Below are 19,110 nucleotides of genomic sequence, written 5' to 3' on the forward strand. Positions count from 1 at the left end.
TAATCAAATGTTCCCGCGCGAATTTTGGATCCCTATAAAGATCCAGAGCTGATGTGATTTAATTGAGATCAACGTGGCCAAGCCACTGTTTCTGAGCTGGCTACGGGGGTCTCCCTGGGATCCCAGTAATTGTACAATAAAGACACGCTTTGAACCTTGATTTGTGACTCAACTTCTATTCTGCACTGGTAAGGGATATTTCCCTACAACAACAGCCATATGCCATTCTGAATGGTAGACTCACCAATGGGTCATGTTCTCCTTGACATCCATCCCTCCATGACTATAAAGTCACCAGCAAGTGAGATATGAAAATTATGAATATGATGCCAGCTGGATGTTAAACAGCCAACTAGGGTATACACCTCAGAAGAGTAATATTAACTTTTTCAGCAAGCCAGAGTCTTAAGTCTTGTGACATTAATTCCCACACAATAACTTCAACAAAGCATCTTGAATTTGGCATTCATCCAGGACTGATAATGTCTCAGCCATTATGGGTTGAAAAGGTGTGAAACTGTTTGAGGGTCTGGTGTTTGATAAATCACTATCTCCATGGACTCACTAGACGGAAATTTCCCATCCTGCCCGCTATAGGAATTGTAGCGGGCGGACACCGACCATGCAAAGGTCTGTTGATCTCGGGCAGGATTTTCCGACATTGGGGTGTGCGCAGCCAGAAAATCCCACCCACTCTGTCTGTTAACAAGCTTGACTTATCAAATACAAGCATTTAGATGAGCACTTCAAACACCATAGCATTCAAGGCTACAGACCAAGTGCTAGAAAATGGGATGAGAATAGATACGTGTTTCATGGCAGCAGAGACATGACAGAATCACAGAATCCCTATAGTGCAGAAGGAGGCCATTCAGCCCATCAAGCCAGCACCAACAACAATCCCACCCATGCCCTATCCCCTTTACCCAAGTATTTCCCCTGATAGGCCCCTGATACCAAGGGACAATTTAGCATGACAAAGCCACCTAACCAGCACATCCTTGGACTGTGGGAGGAACTGGAGTGCCCAGAGGAAACTCACGCAGACACTGGGAGAATGTGCAAACTCCACACTGGCAGTCACCCAAGGCCGGAATTGAACCCGGGTCCCTGGTGCTTTGAGGCAGCAGTGCTAACCACTGTGCCACCGTGCCACCATGCTAACCATTGTGCCACTGTGCCATCAAAAGACCTCTTTCTTTGCTATAATACTCTATGAGAACTGATGCTTCTGGTTCTGTCCCAAGGCTGCTCAATAGACATTTCATTGTATAATTTATTCAAGTTACAGCCTCTAGGTTTATTGTTATGTGTTCCAGGGCTACGACTGCAGGAATCTCCCTCTTGCACCATCCTTCTCCAGTATGTGATAGTTTTCTGATGCAAGAGTCAGGTTAAAATCTAATGTCAGTACTTGCTTACTTTCCACTCTTTCACCTCATTCTGTCAGTCCATGGACCTCTCTTTTTGGCCATCATCCCTGACCATTCAACCAACATTTAAACTTGCTAGTAGCTTTTCCAGTACATCCCACAATTTGTGTATCTCTCTATTCAATAGACCCCTCTGGGATATATATTATCTGAGTATGCACTCTGGTCAATTGACCGGTAGATGCGGTAACTCCATTATGTGTGCCATAATCACCCACATTACCAATAATCCAGCAGTGACGGGATGAGGTCCTTCATTGGGCATCAATTTTCCACTTAGCCTTGGGTGGGAAAATCATCTGTGGTTCTTCACATTGTGGTTTTAATCAGTGTGCAGGCGGGAAAGTGGCAGAAGCCCAACTTGCCATCCTGCCTCCTGATTGAATGACCCACATCACCAAAATCACAACGAGGGCACTAGGGTCCATCCAATGTGCATATCGTGATCAAGGAATTCAATGGAGTAAATACTGAGAGACTATTTCCACTTGTAGGAAATATCAAACAAGGGGTAGTCTTAAATTTAGAACTGGGCCATTCAAGATTGAAACCTGAAGCAGTTGTTTGCATTAAATCCAATGGCAATGTGGCATGCTCTTCCCAAAAAGACTAAGGTAAATTACTCGATTGAAATGATCAAGACTGGGAGTGACTAATTTTTATCATGTAAGAGTATAAGGACACGTGGCACAAAGTCAGCAAATGGAATTGAAGGGCAGATCAGCCATCATCTGACTGAGTAGCAGAATGGACTTGAGAGGGACTCATGTTCTTACATTTTTAATCTAGTGCATGAAGGACAAAATGAAGATAATAGAGGGCCTGAGATTAACCAAGAGAATTGGAGGGGCCATGCAAAAGAAGCAGGTTGGAGAAGGCAAGCATACAGAGAACAAGCACAGTGCAAAATGCCCAGGTTGGAGCTAAGACACTGAGATTGAACTGGAGAGAAAGAGGCTGTGGTATCTGGCTGCAAGTAGCAACTCCAGATCAGCAAATGTTTGTTATGTAAGGGTTAAATCAAGGGTGATATGAGCATAGGTGGGAAACTTGGATGTGATCTAACTGAATCCTGGAACAGGTTATTGAGGCTGAATGACCTTTTGTTCCTAAAAGAGGCATGGTGCAAGAAGCAGGGAGGTTAGAAGTATAAATGTTAGCTATCAGGGAGAGAGGGCAGCAAAAAGAAATATGGGGAACCTGGCAATCAAAATGTACATTCAAATAATAAAATTGCTGGTAATTTACTTTTTTTATTGGACTAAAATTCATTGGAGGAAAGGAACTAATGATCAAATAGGTTTGTGTTTTGCTCTCGTTACTTATATTTCTCCTCAGCCTCACAGCATCTTACAACCTACACTATCACATCTGCTAGAACTGTTCACAGGGAAAGGAGTGAGAGATACTCACCTTACAAAGCTGCAAAATTAAAATGGAACATTGCAACCAATCTGTTTAGGTAAAAGCACAGATGATGTAAATAAACCGCTTACTCTATTCATTTGAGTGCAAAGATTGCGAGTTGGATTTTAATGGGACGACGTAGTTCTCTAAAGTGCGTTTGGTTTTAGACATAAATTCAGCGCCAGAGACGCTTCGTGTAAGGTAGCAATAATAGCCCAAATATAGCTGGAAATATAGTAAACTGGAAGGACAGCTTCGAAGTAGCACGTTCTGTGCAGCTTCCGTTTATTAGAAAAGTTGGAAGTTTATGTTACACTTTTGGGAGCACACTGAAGATTTCAGTGACGGCCTACGATTGCTGTTTCAATGTAATATTGCTGACAGCGCCTCTGTTATAAGCTCCCGGGATGTTTGTGACCAGTCCCGTGACGCTGTTGTTAAGAGTAACATTCATGCTGCTGCCTGGTTACTGCTGCAGTTTAGCCCAACTACAAATTAACAGCCAGGAGCAATTTGGGATACGACAATCGTTTGCTTAATTGATCAGGATATTTCTTCAAGGATATTGCTTTTAGATCCATTACTTATTACTTCTAGATTGATTTAAGATGCCGTTTCCATTACCTCTCAAAGCAGAAAATGTCTTTAGTACGTTTGATCCGAACTTCATGCCTGGGTAAGACCTGAGAATATTTTAAGTTGTGGAGATACTGAATTTTGAGGCTGCTCTTTGTGCTTGTGCACTGATCCAATGTTCTACCAAATGGCAGTGGCACAGATCTTGCTAATGCACACACACAAAATGCATAAACGCAAAATACATTCGGATGCTGGATTCTGAAACAAAATCATGGGTCATCATCTAGACTCGAAATATTGGCTCTACTCTCTCTCAGAGCTGCTAAGATTTTCCAGCATTTTCTGCTTTTGTTGTGCACACACATGTATTGAGTCTTGACTGCCAGTCCCCCAGAGCAGGGACCAGGGCATCTCAAACCAGCACCACAGGGAGTTCCAGTGACTGACTCAGGAGTGCCATGTGGGACTCGGGAACACTCAAACCCACCTTATCCTTTTGCTCGGAGAATGAGGCAAAAAAACGAGATTGTTGACTGTAGAAACCCTGTCTGTTGGCCAATAAGCATAGCTGGAAAAAGCCAGAGACACAAGTGAAATTCTGTCACAATTTCAACTTCATTACTAAATTCCTGGATACAGCCTAAGCAGAATCTCAAAAACACTGACAATATAATCATACGCTGTAGAATATTAAAGGTACATATGAAGATCTATGCAATCACACTAGTATATAACTAAATCACCCAAGAGAAACTGGTGGTTCCCATTCTGAGGTAGCTGGCCAGGCCACTTTGAAGTAAGGGTTGTTCAGTGGCACAGTGGTTAGCACTGCTGCCTCACAGCATCAGGGACTGAGGTTCGATTCCTGGCTTGGATCACTGTTTGTGCGGAGTCTGCACGTTCTTCCTATGTCTGTGTGGGTCTCCTCCCGGTGCTCCAGTTTCTTCCTACAGTCCGAAAGACGTGCAGGTTAGGTGCATTGGCCATGTTAAATTCTCCTTCAGTGTATCCAAACAGGCACCAGAGTGTGGTGACTAGGGGATTTTCACAGTAACTTCATTGCAGTGTTAATATAAGCCTACTTACGACACTAATAAATACTTTAAACTTCTCTTGCTTGTAGTTCTTGCGATGATCTCTTTTGTTAGTTGTTTATTCTATTATGAGCTTGACTTCCCAACTCTGTGGTCAGAACTGCTTACTTCTGTATTCTTGTGAAGCATATTCAGGCATGTCTTGAAGCTAGCATTAGAGTTTGACCATTTTTCCCATTGAGCTCTGAATTAGGGCATTAGCCATTGGTTATATGGCTGCTATAAGATGGCAGGGAAAAATAGATTTTAAAATTAGGTCAACTAAAATGTTCATAAACTTTGATTCAGTGCTAAGTGCACTTACTGCTGCATTAGTAAGCTGAGTTCAGATCCCACTCCAGAGACTTGATCACAGAATTAAACTTAATTGGAGTACTGAGGGAGTGCTACAAGGTCAAAGATACGTTTAGATCTTTTAGATTAGATCTTAAAGCAAGACTCCCATCAGCTCTCTCCAGTGGCTTGAAAAGATCTCCTGGCACCAATCCAAAGAAGAGCAGTAGGGCCCTTTCCAGTTGTCCAGCAATCTGATATCGCTGAAAAGAAACAAATTATCTGGCCATTTATTGTTTGTATTCAGCTTGCTGTGTAAACATTGGCTGCTGTGTTTTGCTACATTACATTAATAACTGCACTTGAAAAGTGTTTAGTTGGCTGTAAAGTGCTTTGTGACATCCTAAGGTTGTGAAAAATTTGTAATAAATGTAATTTTTCCTTCTTAGCATTGATACATCCAGCTCTAATAATTGCATTCTTAGTATAGATTAGCATGTGACCATTTTTGTTTTATTTTGTATACATTTCTGCAATTTACATATTCGGATCAGTGTACTTAAATAATTATATAGATTTATAACTTAAATATATGACCAACTATCTGTTACAATCATAATATTCTGCAGATATTGCAAATGATGTTACTGGTTAGTGTGTTTTCCCAGTGTTGAGGGAAGTGCTAGTTGTGGCTTTTGGAAACAAACCCCAAAATGAGTCTTCAGAAGAAGAGAAAATTGGAGGGAAATCTGGAGATAGAAAGAAAAAAATGGGTAGACAGCTTTAGAAGGTTGAGGGTGGTCTAATTGAAGTATTTCAAATGATAACAGAATTTAATTTGATAGATACAGAGAAGTTGTTTCCTCTAGAGTGCAAGGGCCACAACCTTAAATCTAAAAACTGGACGAAGGAGGAGTGAATTAGAAAGCATTTTGTCACACGAAAGATAATGGAAACCTGTAGCTCCCTTTCCCAGAAAGGCCATTGAGGCTGACCTAATTGTAGTAAGTAAGGTTGTCAAAGGATATCGAATAAATACAAGTAAATGGAGTGCGATAGAAATTAAGGATGATCTAATTGAATGACCTCCTCATGTCTCTGGGTAACCACAGCAGTGAGAAAAATAAATACCTGGCTGATTAAGTGGGAATGGGGAATGCTTGGGGTTAAGGTATAGATTGTACCCATTTATTTTGTACTACAAAATATACATCTATGAATCTAAGAGTATCCGCGTGTAACATTAAATAACTTCTTTTCAGAAAATAACATTTTAGGATACTGTAAATGGATAATTTGGAATGTGACATCTGGTATGTGTTGCATGTTCAAGAGGAACGGGTGACTTGTGCGGGTTTCTTCTGGGTGCTCCGGCTTCCTCCCACTGTCCAAAAGACGTGCAGTTAAGGTGCATTGGCCATGCTAAATTCTCCCTCAGTGTACTCGAAAAGATGCCAGAGTGTGGCGACTCGGAGATCTTCACAGTAACTTCATTGCAGTGTTAATGTAAGTCTACTTGTGAACTCATAAATAATCTTAAAGAAAAACCTTTGCCTGTGGTTCCAGAAACTTTCCACCATTGGACTTTTCCTCTCGTCATTTCTGGATCCACTGTGGATTGATCGATAGAGAATGATTGCTTTTATCATTGTTGATTCATGTAACTGTGGTTGATAGATTTTTGTTAACTGATGGTATTAAGGGTTTAGGGAACCAGGAGGTGGAGTTAAGATACAGATCAGCCAAAATGGCAGAAAAGGCTAGGAAGCACTGAATGTTCCATTGTTTCTACATAAAGGATGGTGGAAGACGATTTAGGTAGGCTGTAATCTGTTTCATATAGTAATTCCTTTGCATTGTGATATAGTCAGATTGGAACTGAAATATCTGCCCTTCTCTATATAAGAAAAATGACTTGAAAACGTTTTTTGTTCATTATGCAGGTATGGAGGATACATTCCAAAGTTACAAAGCCGCTTTGGGGAGACCTATGGCAATGCTACTTTGGGACTACTGTCATATGAGCCTGGACAGCCCAAGTCACCACGTTTAACTCTCACCCAAACCAAACCACTGTACAATCCCCAGGTCCCAAGGCATCTGCTGAATAGGACCTATGGGCATCCAGAAATTACCACGTATGCAGGACAGGTGCAGAATACAAACATTAAAAACGGTGACGTTGAACTTTGTGATTCATTGAGGCTTGTTTTGTGATAATTCATTGATGCATAAGAAGCACAAGAGATATTTAGTTCAATGTCATCTCACGCTGTAAAAGAAATAATACTCCAAAATATCAGAAAAGGATTTTGTTTTGCAAGTTCTAGAAAGAAGATCCCTCTGAAATTAGTCCCTTATTATTCAGAAGTATTCCTTGTTGCTTGAATGTACTTGCAAACAAGATAACTGAAAATCATAAGGAAAGTTGAATTCCTTTAAAAGGTATTTGTTAGAATGCAGACATTTCTGGCAATGCCAGAATTTATTGCTGATTCCTGATTGCCTAATCCGTCATAAAGATTTATTCTAAAATACTGACTGATATGTTATAAAATGTTACTTGATTTCACGATTGCATGTGTGTAAGTACCGAAAATCATCAGCTGGTTAATTTTGATATTAGGTATACAGGAACATTAGACTGCCTGTCTGATTCAATTAAACCTTTTTTTGGTTATTTATTTTAAAATTCTCACCCTGTGTTTAAAATCCCTTCTGTCTCCCTACCTTTGTAAACTTCTCCTGTCCTCCAACCCCAGTCTTGAACTCTCCATTACTCTGACTTGGACCACTTGTCCTTATTCCTCCCTTTTCTTCCTTTATAGCACCATCATGCCTTTGGAATCACCCTCTAAACCTCACCACCTCTCCACCTTTCTACCTCTCCAACTCACCACCTCCCTCTCCATTCTTAAAATCCTGCTCCAAACCTACTCCATTGGTCAAGCTTTTGCCCACCCATCCCACAATCTGCTTTGACACCATGTCTATTTTTACTGACCATGTTGCTTTCCATCACCTTTGATCACCTTTCTATATTAATTGTGCTTTATTACAGCAAGTTGTCCTTTTGAGTAATTTGTGTAGAATTTTGTATATAGGTTACAAGATCCTGTGGATGGTTCATTGAGCAAATACATTGTGTTGTGTGGCACATACCCAAACCGATGGAATCCCCAGTCTGTGATGATGGACAACATTTGAGGACATTACTAGAATAGGTAGAAGGGAAAAAAGAAGGCAAAACTTTACATTTATATAGCATTTTTCACAACCCCGGATGTCCTGAGTTCCTTTACAGACAAATTAAGTAATTTTGAAGTGTCATTGATGTAGGTCATGCTGCAACCAATTTGAGCACAGCAGTTCTCATAACAGCAATGTGACTGTCATCACATTATCTGTTTTTGTGACCTTGGTTACGGGACAGATGTTAGCCAGGCTATTGGGAGAACTCTGTTGTTCTTCTTTGAATGGTGTTGTGGGCAAGCTTAGAGAGAACTTAGAGAAGAAAAAGATAATTTAATGTTGTATCTGAAATTTGGCACCTCTAACTTCCTCTGTACTGCACCGAAGTGTCAGCCTAGATATTGTACTCCAGTCTCTGAAGTGGAATTCTCACCAGGATCTCCTGACTCAGAGAGGAGATCACTACCAGTGAGCGACAGCTGAATCAGTCTATCTTTTCACTTATACTGTTGTTATCTTCATTAACTCCAGATCATTATCTAGAGACAATGAACAACGGTTTACCAGGTCTCAGTTAAATGAGAATCAACTGTCCTTTATTTGGCATCTTCCCTTGCAATCTTAGAAGGTGCAACACCTGCCCCTTTACCGCTTCCGTCCTCACCAGTCAAGGCCCAAAACACTCCTTTCAGGTGAAGCAGCATTTCACTTGCACCTCCTTTAATTTGGTCTGCAGCATTCACTCCTCACAATGCGACCTCCTCTACACTGGGGAGACTAAATGCAGACTGAGGTGACCGCTTTGCAGAACACTTTTGCTCAGTCGACAAACCTGACCCCAATCTCCCTGCCACTTGCCATTTCAGCACACCATTCTGTTCTCAAGCCCACGTATCCATCTTTGGCCTGCTCCAGTGAAACTTAATGCAAACAGAAGGACCACATCTTCCAATTACTCGTTGGAGTTTAGAAGGATGAGGGGTGATCTTATAGAGACATATAAGATAATGAAGGGGCTGGATAGGGTAGAGGTGGAGAGATTCTTTCCACTTAGAAGGGAAACCAGAACTAGAGGGCACAGCCTCAAAATAAGGGGGGGCCGGTTCAGAACAGAGTTGAGGGGGAACTTCTTCTCTCAGAGGGTAGTGAATCTCTGGAATTCTCTGCCCATTGAAGTGGTGGAGGCTTCCTCGTTGAATATGTTTAAATCACGGATAGATGGATTCCTGATCAGTAAGGGAATTAGGGGTTATGGGGAGCAGGCGGGTAAGTGGAACTGATTCGCTTCAGATCAGCCATGATCTTGTTGAATGACAGGGCAGGCTCGAAGGGCCAGATGGCCTACTCCTGCTCCTAGTTCTTATGTTCTTATGTTCTTATTAATTAGGCACATTACAGCCTTATGGACTCAAAATTGAGTTCAACAACTTTAGACTGTGAACCTTTCCCTCCACTTTCACCTTTTTTTAAATCCAAAAATGTTTTGTCCCATTGCAACAGCCCCCCATTGAATTCCCCATTGGGCCATCTGTCACTTGTTCTCTAGATTTGCTTTCACTGAGCACTAACCTTTATTCTCCTATTGACATATTCTGCTCCCTTACATTTATGCCACTATCAGCACTTTCTATAGCCCTTAATACTGCCATTACACCTCCTTTGTCTTGTACCCTACATATCTTTGTCAAATTTCTCCTAGCTCTCACCTATCACTGACCTTCTACTCTGCTCCACCCCCTCTTAAGCAGAATAAAATCCATCACATTTCTCCCTCTCGTTAGAACCGAGGAAGAGTCTGATGGATTCAAAACGTTAACCCTGTTTCTCTCTTCATGGGCGTTGCCAGCCTTGAATATTTACAGCATTTTCTGCTTTAATTTTACATTATACATTGTATGCCTTTTATTCTATTTATTCTTCAGAAACTTGCAATGGGCTCACAGCCAATTATCGTTGTAGTAATAAACAGTTATTTCCACCCTTCTTTTCCCCATTGTAAGTTCTCAGAATGTAGAAAGCCAGAACGCGTTTTCTTTACTGTGTGAAAGACAATAATGGTGTCACTTTGAATTGTAGGCTACTTCTATCCAAGAGATGGCAAATATCACTTTGCTCTAAAGAATTGTGTCTACGACAACAATCCTGAAGCAACATCTGCCATTCAGACTATCGAAGAACTGAAACGACGTGAAATGACGGAGTGCAAAAGGAGTGATCTAATTGCCCCAAATATGTCATCAAGGCCTCCATCTGCTATTGTAAGACTGTAGGGTTTTGTGATGCACAGATTGATCCATGATGTCTGAAGTAAACCATAATGCAATTTTCTTTTCTATTTCCTTAGCCACTGGGTGAAATAAAACCACCGGATAGTTGTTTTTTCATCCCCGTGAAATATGAACCTTTTGACCCTTGTCACCCAAGAAGGATGGATATGTTCCAAACACCAGATCAAAATCTAATGGAGCAGAATAGCAGGATAATTTATAGACATGATTCGTCACTCCATCCCACTTATAATGGTTTTGTTCCAGGTATGACCATTCTTTCTTCAACTCTTTCTCTCATTCTCATATTAATTGATCTTTTAGTTTGTTTTTGTTGTCCTTGACCAGCCTGTACTTTGCACATTCCATTCTTTTTCTCACTCAAGGGGCCAATGAGCAGATTTGGGAAAGATGAGGTTTGGCATAACATTAAACATGAATATGAAAAGAAGCTAAGCTGAAAAGCAAATGTGAAAGCAAGAGACTTCAATAAATATATAAATAAGGGAATAAAATTAACTAAGCAGAGCCATTGCCTCTAATTCTGGTGCCATCTGTGGGATCTTTTATTATTTCCTGGGATGTGGCAAAGTCAACATTTGTTGCCCATCCCTAATTGTCCTTGAAAGGGGTGGCTTGTTATACCCATTTCAAGGGGAGTGCTATAGGTTGAGAGTCACATGTAGGCCAGATCAGGCAAGGATGGCAGATTTCCCTCCACAAAGGTCATTAGTGAACCAGATAGGTTTTTATGACAATTGATGATGGTTTCATGGTCACCGTTACTGAGACTAGCTTTATATTTCAGCTTTATTAATTAAATTCAAATTCCATCAGTTGCATTAGCCTGGTCTCTGGATTACTAGACCAGTGACGTTACCACTATGGCACCATCTCCTCCCCCCCCGAATGCTGCATGTGGATGGGATAATTACTTGTGCTGGAACCATGAACTCAACCTCAGTAGGTTCAATAGTCAAGGAAATCCAGAGACGCTTCAGTTAATACCAATCTGAGTCCCGCACGGTGGGCCCGATTTGACCATCAAGTTGCACCTGTTTTCAGCGCAAAAACTTAGTAAAGTCGGGCGTGAAACGAGTAGCACCATCCGCGCTCGCCTCCGCGCCGGGTCCCCCTTGACAGAATACTGTAACTTGATTCTGTGTCTCTGTGCCCTGTTTGAGAGCAGATATCCACTCCATCTGACGAAGGAGCAGCGCTCCGAAAGCTAATGGCATTTGCTACCAAATAAACCTGTTGGACTTTAACCTGGTGTTGTTAAAACTCTTACTGTCCAACGCCGGCATCTCCACATCATGACTTTGTGCATTTACCATGGCTAATCTATCTAACCTGCACATATCTGGACACTAAGGGACAATTTAGCATGGCCAAACCAACTAATCTGGGGGATAGCTCTGGTGAAGAATCCAGAAGAACAGCAGGGGGGCAAATTCTAACACCTAACACTGCTTCCTGAATAACCTAATTCAAGGTTATTCAGGAAGCAGTTTGACTGCACTGAGGGTAGTGGAAATCTGTCACCCTCTCCTCCAAAAATCTATGGATGCTGGGACTTTGACAAGCATTTTATTAGGTAAGGATATCAAGGAAAATTAAGTAAAGGTGAATAAATGTCGCTGAGGTACAGACCAGCTATGATCTCATTGAAAGGTGGATCAGGCTTGAGGATGGATTGGCCTACTCCTGTTCACATTTCTAATTTCTCTGAAGCATTCACTTGTTACCAAATAATCCCAGGTGTGAGAGTTGTAATAATTGATATATATTATTTTTATTACCTTGCAGGTCAGCAGTTTGAAATTGGAAAGAACTGGGGACGCAGCACTTTTAATGCTCTGGGTATAGGCGAGGAGAAATCACAATCGCTGTGCCCCACTTGATTTGGGAATGAGCAATCAAAATTGCTGAATCGAGGGCAGTTTTAACATCTCTGAGAACATCATATAAATCGGAATGTTGGCAGACTGATCTCATTGCCCAGCAATAAAACCAATTGCTAATTTGATTCTGTTCACTAGATTGAAGTTGGAACTAATTCTTTTACACATTAAATGATGAGCTGAGAAATTCATGAAGACTTCTGTCGTGTGGGTTAAACTTGAAAAATCCCGATTTATTACAGTATTGTATTTTACAAGGAACTTAAATTTTACCAAGGACAATAATTATTTCTGATCTCTAAATGTGAGGTGGGGAGCTTTCAATAGAAACGCACAAGGCACTGGTTGACTGCCAGAGAGTGAGACACCAAGGCTGGGATTCTCCGCAGAGGTGAGGTTGCTGTGCTTCCTCGAGCCACTCGAGATGGAGGAAGTGTGTCTGCCTCCAGACTCCTCGAATCAAGGCCTTGAGGGCATGGTGGTTGAAATGGGGTATGGACCTCTTCTTGAGGCTGCCAGCCTTTTGCCTCTAGTTTGCTGACATCTTGCACGGCCTTGTGAAATCAAGTGAGCTGGAGCGAGTTGAATTGGTCTTTAAACATGGCATTCGGACCGTCAAACCCTCCAGCTGACGGCGGGCAAACGAATCAGCTTCTGATCTGCCCAGTGATTTGGAAAGATATTCACTTGTACATAATTAATGAGGCTCCGAGCGCTGAATCTGACATGACTTTAAGCCATTCCGGCCAGCGGATTGGCCCACTGGAACCACTCGCCACCACCCTTAGAAACAAAAATGGAGAATTCTGCCCTAAGTGTCAGGACATGGAAGCCAGCTAACTGCTAGGGGTCCCGGTGAGGGGAGAGTGTGGGACAGCTGGGGTGGGGTAATGGGGCTCATGAAGAGGGCAATTGAGGTCCCAGGGGATAGGCTGGGGGGCCAGGGATGTCCAGAGGTCATTGAGGTTTCACAGAAGGGTGTCCGGGAGGTGCCTTTTCTACCCATATCCCTCCCCAACCTGATCTGTCATCTGCCCACGAGCCTAAAAATTGAGGCTGAATGGGAGAAGACACCTCAATGGCCATTGAGTGGTGTCCAACATCACCCCTCCCCACCCCCCCCCCCCCCCCCCACCCCACCCCCCACCAATCCCCCAAGGCCTTGCCCGCTTCACTATAAAATTGCTTGCAGGTCAAGGCAGGCACGGTTCCAGAGGGAATCCCATGAATGCATTTTAGCTCCTCCCCCCCACCGCCCTATTAAAATGCACTTGGGATGGGCGGGGAGGGTGGTGGGGGCGGGGGGGGGGGGGGGGGGGGTCAGTGGTGGGTAGTGTGAAATTCAGGCCTATAAAATAAATGGCACACTGGGCATAAAGGGAATGCACTGCCTGAGAGTGCGCTAGAGACAAGTACAATCAAGTATTCAGATTGTTATAAGGAAGAATGTGCAGGGCTGTGGTGAGAAGGCAGGGGACTGGCACCAATGGAGAAGTTTAACAACACCAGGTTAAAGTCCAACAGGTTTATTTGGTAGCAAAAGCCACACAAGCTTTCGAAGCTCTAAGCCCCTTCTTCAGGTGGGAAGGGGCTTAGAGCTTCGAAAGCTTGTGTGGCTTTTGCTACCAAATAAACCTGTTGGACTTTAACCTGGTGTTGTTAAACTTCTTACTGTGTTTACCCCAGTCCAACGCCGGCATCTCCACATCATGACCAATGGAGAGCCAGCAAGGGTACCATTGGTCAAATGGCCTCATTCTGTGCTGTACGAATTCTGTGATTCTAGATAAAGTTTGGCCCTTGAGATCAGCATAGTATCATAGGGTCTTTCACTTCAGCAGACAGGGCAGACAGGAACTTGATTTAACATTTGATCTGAAAGAGATGCCACCTCTGACATTCCTCACCTGGAGTTTTTGAGTGGAATTTAGGACACAATCCTCCAGCTCAAACTCCACCCCTTGAGCAAAGGCTGCCACCTAGAGGTCAACATTACTTTAATTGCTGCATTATAATGTTTAGATTGAAACAGTTTTGTCGAGACATCAGTTTCAATGAAGGTGAATAAAGGCAAAAATGTTGAGAAACTTGGCTGGAGCTTTTTGGAAGTCTAAACAGGCAATGTCAATTGGCCTTTGCTCACCCTCCAACTTTGGTGAGTTTTTCAAAAAATATAACCAAATTTGTAAGATATGACCTTTCCCAAAGCCACATTGGGTATCCCCAGTTTGTCATTATCCAAGTAATCATATATTGCATGCCTAATCATTCATTCAAGTATTGTTCAGATTACTGATGTCAAACGAATGAGCATATAGTTACCAGGTCCGTGTCGTGACTGTTTTTTAAAAGATGAAAATAAAATGAGTCTCCTTCCAATCATGGGAACCATTTCAGAGTGCAGTGAGCTATTAAATATATGTGTAAGGGACAACATGCATCTCGTCTCAAGTTTAAGTATTAAGTTTAAGTTTTCAGTTTACTTATTAAAGAACAAAGAACAGTACAGCACAGGAAACAGGCCCTTCGGCCCTCCAAGCCTGTGCCGCTCCTTGGTCCATCTAGACCAATCGTTTGTATCCCTCCAGTCCCAGGCTGCTCATGTGACTATCCAGGTAAGTCTTAAACGATGTCAGCGTGCCTGCCTCCACCACCCTACTTGGCAGCGCATTCCAGGCCCCCACCACCCTCTGTGTAAAAAACGTCCCTCTGATGTCTGAGTTATACTTCGCCCCTCTCAGCTTGAGCCCGTGACCCCTCGTGATCGTCACCTCCGACCTGGGAAAAAGCTTCCCACTGTTCACCCTATCTATACCCTTCATAATCTTGTATACCTCTATTAGATCTCCCCTCATTCTCCGTCTTTCCAAGGAGAACAACCCCAGTCTACCCAATCTCTCCTCATAGCTAAGACCCTCCATACCAGGCAACATCCTGGTAAACCTTCTCTGCACTCTCTCCAATGCCTCCACGTCCTTCTGGTAGTGTTAGAAGTAGGCTTACATTAACATTGCAATGAAGTTACTGTGAAAATCCCCTAGTTGCCACACTCCAGCGCCTGTTCGGGTACATTGAGGGTGAATTTAGCATGGCCAAAGCACCTAACCAGCACATCTTTGGACTGTGGGAGGAAACCGGAGCACCCGCAGGAAATCCATGCAGACACGGGGAGAATGTGCAAAGATGTGCGGGTTAGGTTGATTGGCCAGGTTAAAAATTGCCCCTTAGAGTCCTGAGATGTGTAGGTTAGAGGGATTAGCGGGTAAATATGTGGGGGTAGGGCCTGGGTGGGATTGTGGTCGGTGCAGACTCGATGGGCCGAATGGCCTCCTTCTGCACTGTAGGGTTTCTATGATTCTTTCTATGAATGTGCAGACTTTGCACAGACAGTGACCCAGGCCGGGAATCGAACCCCGGTCCCTGGCACTTTGAGGCAGCAGTGCTAACCACTGTGCCATCCTGCTGCTCAAGAGGTAAGACTGGTGCAAATACTAAAACAAAGATAAAACAAAGAACAATACAGCACAGGAACAGGCCCTTCGGCCCTCCAAGCCCGCGCCGCTCCCCGGTCCAGGATTGAATCCTGAATCCAGGATCCCCGCCCAATTTTCCAGCCTATCTACATACCAATATCCTATCCACCGAGCTGTCCCCCACAGCTACGATGCTTTGTTCATTACAACCTATTAACTCACCCCCACCCCCCCATTCCAGACCATGTGATCTCCAGGGAGAGGCGAAAACCCAGAGTGAAAAACCCCAGGGCCAATATGGGGAAAAAAAAATCTGGGAAATTCCTCTCCGACCCCCTGAGGCGATCGAAACGAGTCCAGGAGATCACAATGGCCCTGATCGGAAAATGCTTCCCAACCCTAGTCATTTCCACTTCCACGAGAAACAAGGAACAATTAGCCCGCGCCGCTCCCTGGTCCAAACTAGACCACTCTTTTGTATCCCTCCATTCCCACTCCGTTCATATAGCTGTCTAGATAAGTCTTAAACGTTCCCAGTGTGTCCGCCTCCACCACCTTGCCCGGCAACACATTCCAGGCCCCCACGACCCTCTGTGTGAAATATGTCCTTCTGATATCTGTGTTAAACCTCCCCCCCTTCACCTTGAACCTATGACCCCTCGTGAACGTCACCACCGACCCGGGGAAAAGCTTCCCACCGTTCACCCTATCTATGCCTTTCATAATTTTATACACCTCTATTAAGTCTCCCCTCATCCTCCGTCTTTCCAAGGAGAACAACCCCAGTTTTCCCAATCTCTCCTCATAACCAAGCCCCTCCATACCAGGCAACATCCTGGTAAACCTCCTCTGTACTCTCTCCAAAGCCTCCACGTCCTTCTGGTAGTGTGGCGACCAGAACTGGACGCAGTATTCCAAATGCGGCCGAACCAACGTTCTATACATCTGCAACATCAGACCCCAACTTTTATACTCTATGCCCCATCCTATAAAGGCAAGCATGCCATATGCCTTCTTCACCACCTTCTCCACCTGTGACGTCACCTTCAAAGATCTGTGGACTTGCACACCCAGGTCCCTCTGCGTCTCTACACCCTTTATGGTTCTTCCATTTATCGTGTAGCTCCTCCTTACATTATTCCCACCAAAATGCATCACTTCGCATTTATCAGGATTGAACTCCATCTGCCATTTCCTTGCCCAAATTTCCAGCCTATCTATATCCTTCTGTAGCCTCTGACAATGTTCCTCACTATCTGCAAGTCCTGCCAGTTTTGTGTCGTCCGCAAACTTACTGATCACCCCAGTTACTCCTTCTTCCAGATCATTTATATAAATCACAAACAGCAGAGGTCCCAATACAGAGCCCTGCGGTACACCACTAGTCACAGGCCTCCAGCCGGAAAAAGACACTTCCACTACCACCCTCTGTCTTCTATGACCAAGCCAGTTCTCCACCCATCTAGCCACCTCCCCCTTTATCCCATGGGATCCAACCTTTTTCACTAGCCTACCATGAGGGACTTTGTCAAACGCTTTACTAAAGTCCATATAGACAACATCCACGGCCCTTCCTTCGTCAACCATTTTGGTCACTATTTAATATTTCCACCATACTCAGAATCCTTTGTAACAAGTCCACAAGCATGCATCAATACAGCTCACCAGTCCCCTTGGAACAGAGAAACATGAATCAAACGTGTTCCACATGGCTGATATATAACCTCACTCAATATACCTGCCTTTTCCCATAATCCACTAATATCTTTGGCTCACAAAAATCTTTAAATTTCAGGTTTAAAATTAACAATTGACCTTGTATCAAATGCCATTTGTGGACAGAAGTTCCCAACTTCTACCCACCCTTTACATGTGGAAGCGCTTCCTAACTTTATTCCTGAAAGGCCTGTTCCTTAGTCCTTGACTCCTCAAGCAGCAGAAGTTTTTAATCTATCCTATCAATTTCTCTTAATAATATGAAATACTTGAGGTGTTCAGTGTAAGGGACCGAGGAAAATTTGTGGAGAAGACATTTACCAGTGTTCTTTGTCCCTTGTGGGTTTCAGTGTCCTGTTTGCTAGGCGGGTGCTGTGAACAGGATGCTGTTTGTTGAGTGATGTGGGCTGGGCCAATGGGATTGCTCTGGGGGCGGGAGGAAAAAAGGCGCCAGGAAATGAAGCAGCTGCAGAGCTGAGGAGGGAGTGTGCAGAAGAAGGACAGCCACGTTTTTGGAGAGAAGCTTTTCGGAGGCAGTAAAAACTCAGTTCAAAGTGAACATTTCTCAGGTAGAACTGTTTGGTTTTTCATGACTGCCGAAGAGGACAGCCTTCAGCGCACTGGACCTGCGTTACTACACAGATAGCTCGCAGCACCTTTGCCTCGTGTGCTTGCTCCATCATCTTCCCTCTCGTAGACCCGTCTGGACTGTGTGTGTGTCGGGGTTAAGTGAGTACTATCAGACAGGAACGGTAACAGAAGTGGGTTGCCGAGAATGTGGTTTTCTTCAGATGTGCACCAACGGATGGGCCCCAACGTTTAAAATTCAAAGTGCTTGGTGATATTTTGAACATTTCTCAGGTTGAAACTGTTAATTGGAAAATCTTCAGTTTGGGATTCTTTACTTGTTTATATCTGCTAATTATATTTGTTATTAAATTTTTTTTGTTATTCCGTTTACCTTGTTGTTCCAAACCTTTTCTCATTATAAGGTTTATCTCAATACCATTTTTGGAGGTACCGCGCTAAACATACTCAAATCCTTTTCATGCAAGCCTGTACTGGCATTTATGGGTAAACAGGAAATTTAGCCAGCTCACCATCAACTGCTAGGAATTCAGGATCCTGTAAATCGAACAGTTAAATAGTAGCCCCATATAGTGATCAGCAGGGGGTTACATCAGTAATCGGTGGGCACCACAGGGGCTGGTGGGTGTGGGCTGGGCATGGGCCAAGTCCTTTCACCTTTTGCACGGACGCACTTCACACGGTCCCGGATCCTGCAGACCTGTGGAGGATGTGTGACTCTCAGCAAGTTTACACTGCAGTATCTGCTGCTAGGATCAACTGGGAAAAATATTTGGGCCTCCCAGTTGGAGGAATAGTTGGAACTTTACCTGAGGTCCGGCTCACCTGCTCTATTTGAGATTTTATCAAAGCCCTGGCCAGTCTGCTGGCCAGGCTCCCTAGGCTGCTGGACAGGACTACTGTCAGTGCTGTCCTACAGGAGTCAGGTGCCGGTCCAACATTCACTGCCAACTCCTGTTGCAGAGCAATGCAGATGCCAGGAACCCTCCAATCCCTTCATCCAAGGACCATTCTTCCAGCGGGCATCAAGACAGTGAACAATGGCAGGCTGTTTAGCCCTGGAAGTTGAAATCACCCGATGTCCATGCAAGTGTCTTCCTCAGCAAAGGTCACTCAATTATAATCAGACACGGGGACACAGACAGAGATCTCCTTCCCCAGCCAAAAGGCACTCAATGGTGACA

The 19,110-nt window shown here is 43.6% G+C and overlaps 1 protein-coding gene across 1 annotated transcript; it reads left to right on the forward strand.

The window, feature by feature from the left end:
* The first annotated feature begins 3,448 nt into the window (after positions 1-3,448).
* On the forward strand, positions 3,449-12,149 carry LOC144495276 (ciliary microtubule inner protein 2B-like). Its single transcript, XM_078215348.1, has 5 exons — positions 3,449-3,516; positions 6,730-6,962; positions 10,055-10,236; positions 10,323-10,512; positions 12,055-12,149. Exons 1-5 carry the CDS (start codon positions 3,449-3,451, stop codon positions 12,147-12,149), a joined length of 768 nt encoding a protein of 255 aa, XP_078071474.1.
* Positions 12,150-19,110: the final 6,961 nt, after the last annotated feature.

Source organism: Mustelus asterias, chromosome 6 (assembly GCF_964213995.1).
Source record: "Mustelus asterias chromosome 6, sMusAst1.hap1.1, whole genome shotgun sequence".
In the NCBI taxonomy this organism is placed as follows: domain Eukaryota; kingdom Metazoa; phylum Chordata; class Chondrichthyes; order Carcharhiniformes; family Triakidae; genus Mustelus; species Mustelus asterias.

Coding starts and splice junctions, on each gene's coding strand:
- LOC144495276 (XM_078215348.1), top strand. CDS start 3,449: ATGCCGTTTCCATTACCTCTCAAAGCAGAAAATGTCTTTAGTACGTTT. Junction 6,963..10,054: donor GAATACAAACATTAAAAACG/GTGACGTTGAAC, acceptor TTTGAATTGTAG/GCTACTTCTATCCAAGAGAT. Junction 10,237..10,322: donor CAAGGCCTCCATCTGCTATT/GTAAGACTGTAG, acceptor CTATTTCCTTAG/CCACTGGGTGAAATAAAACC.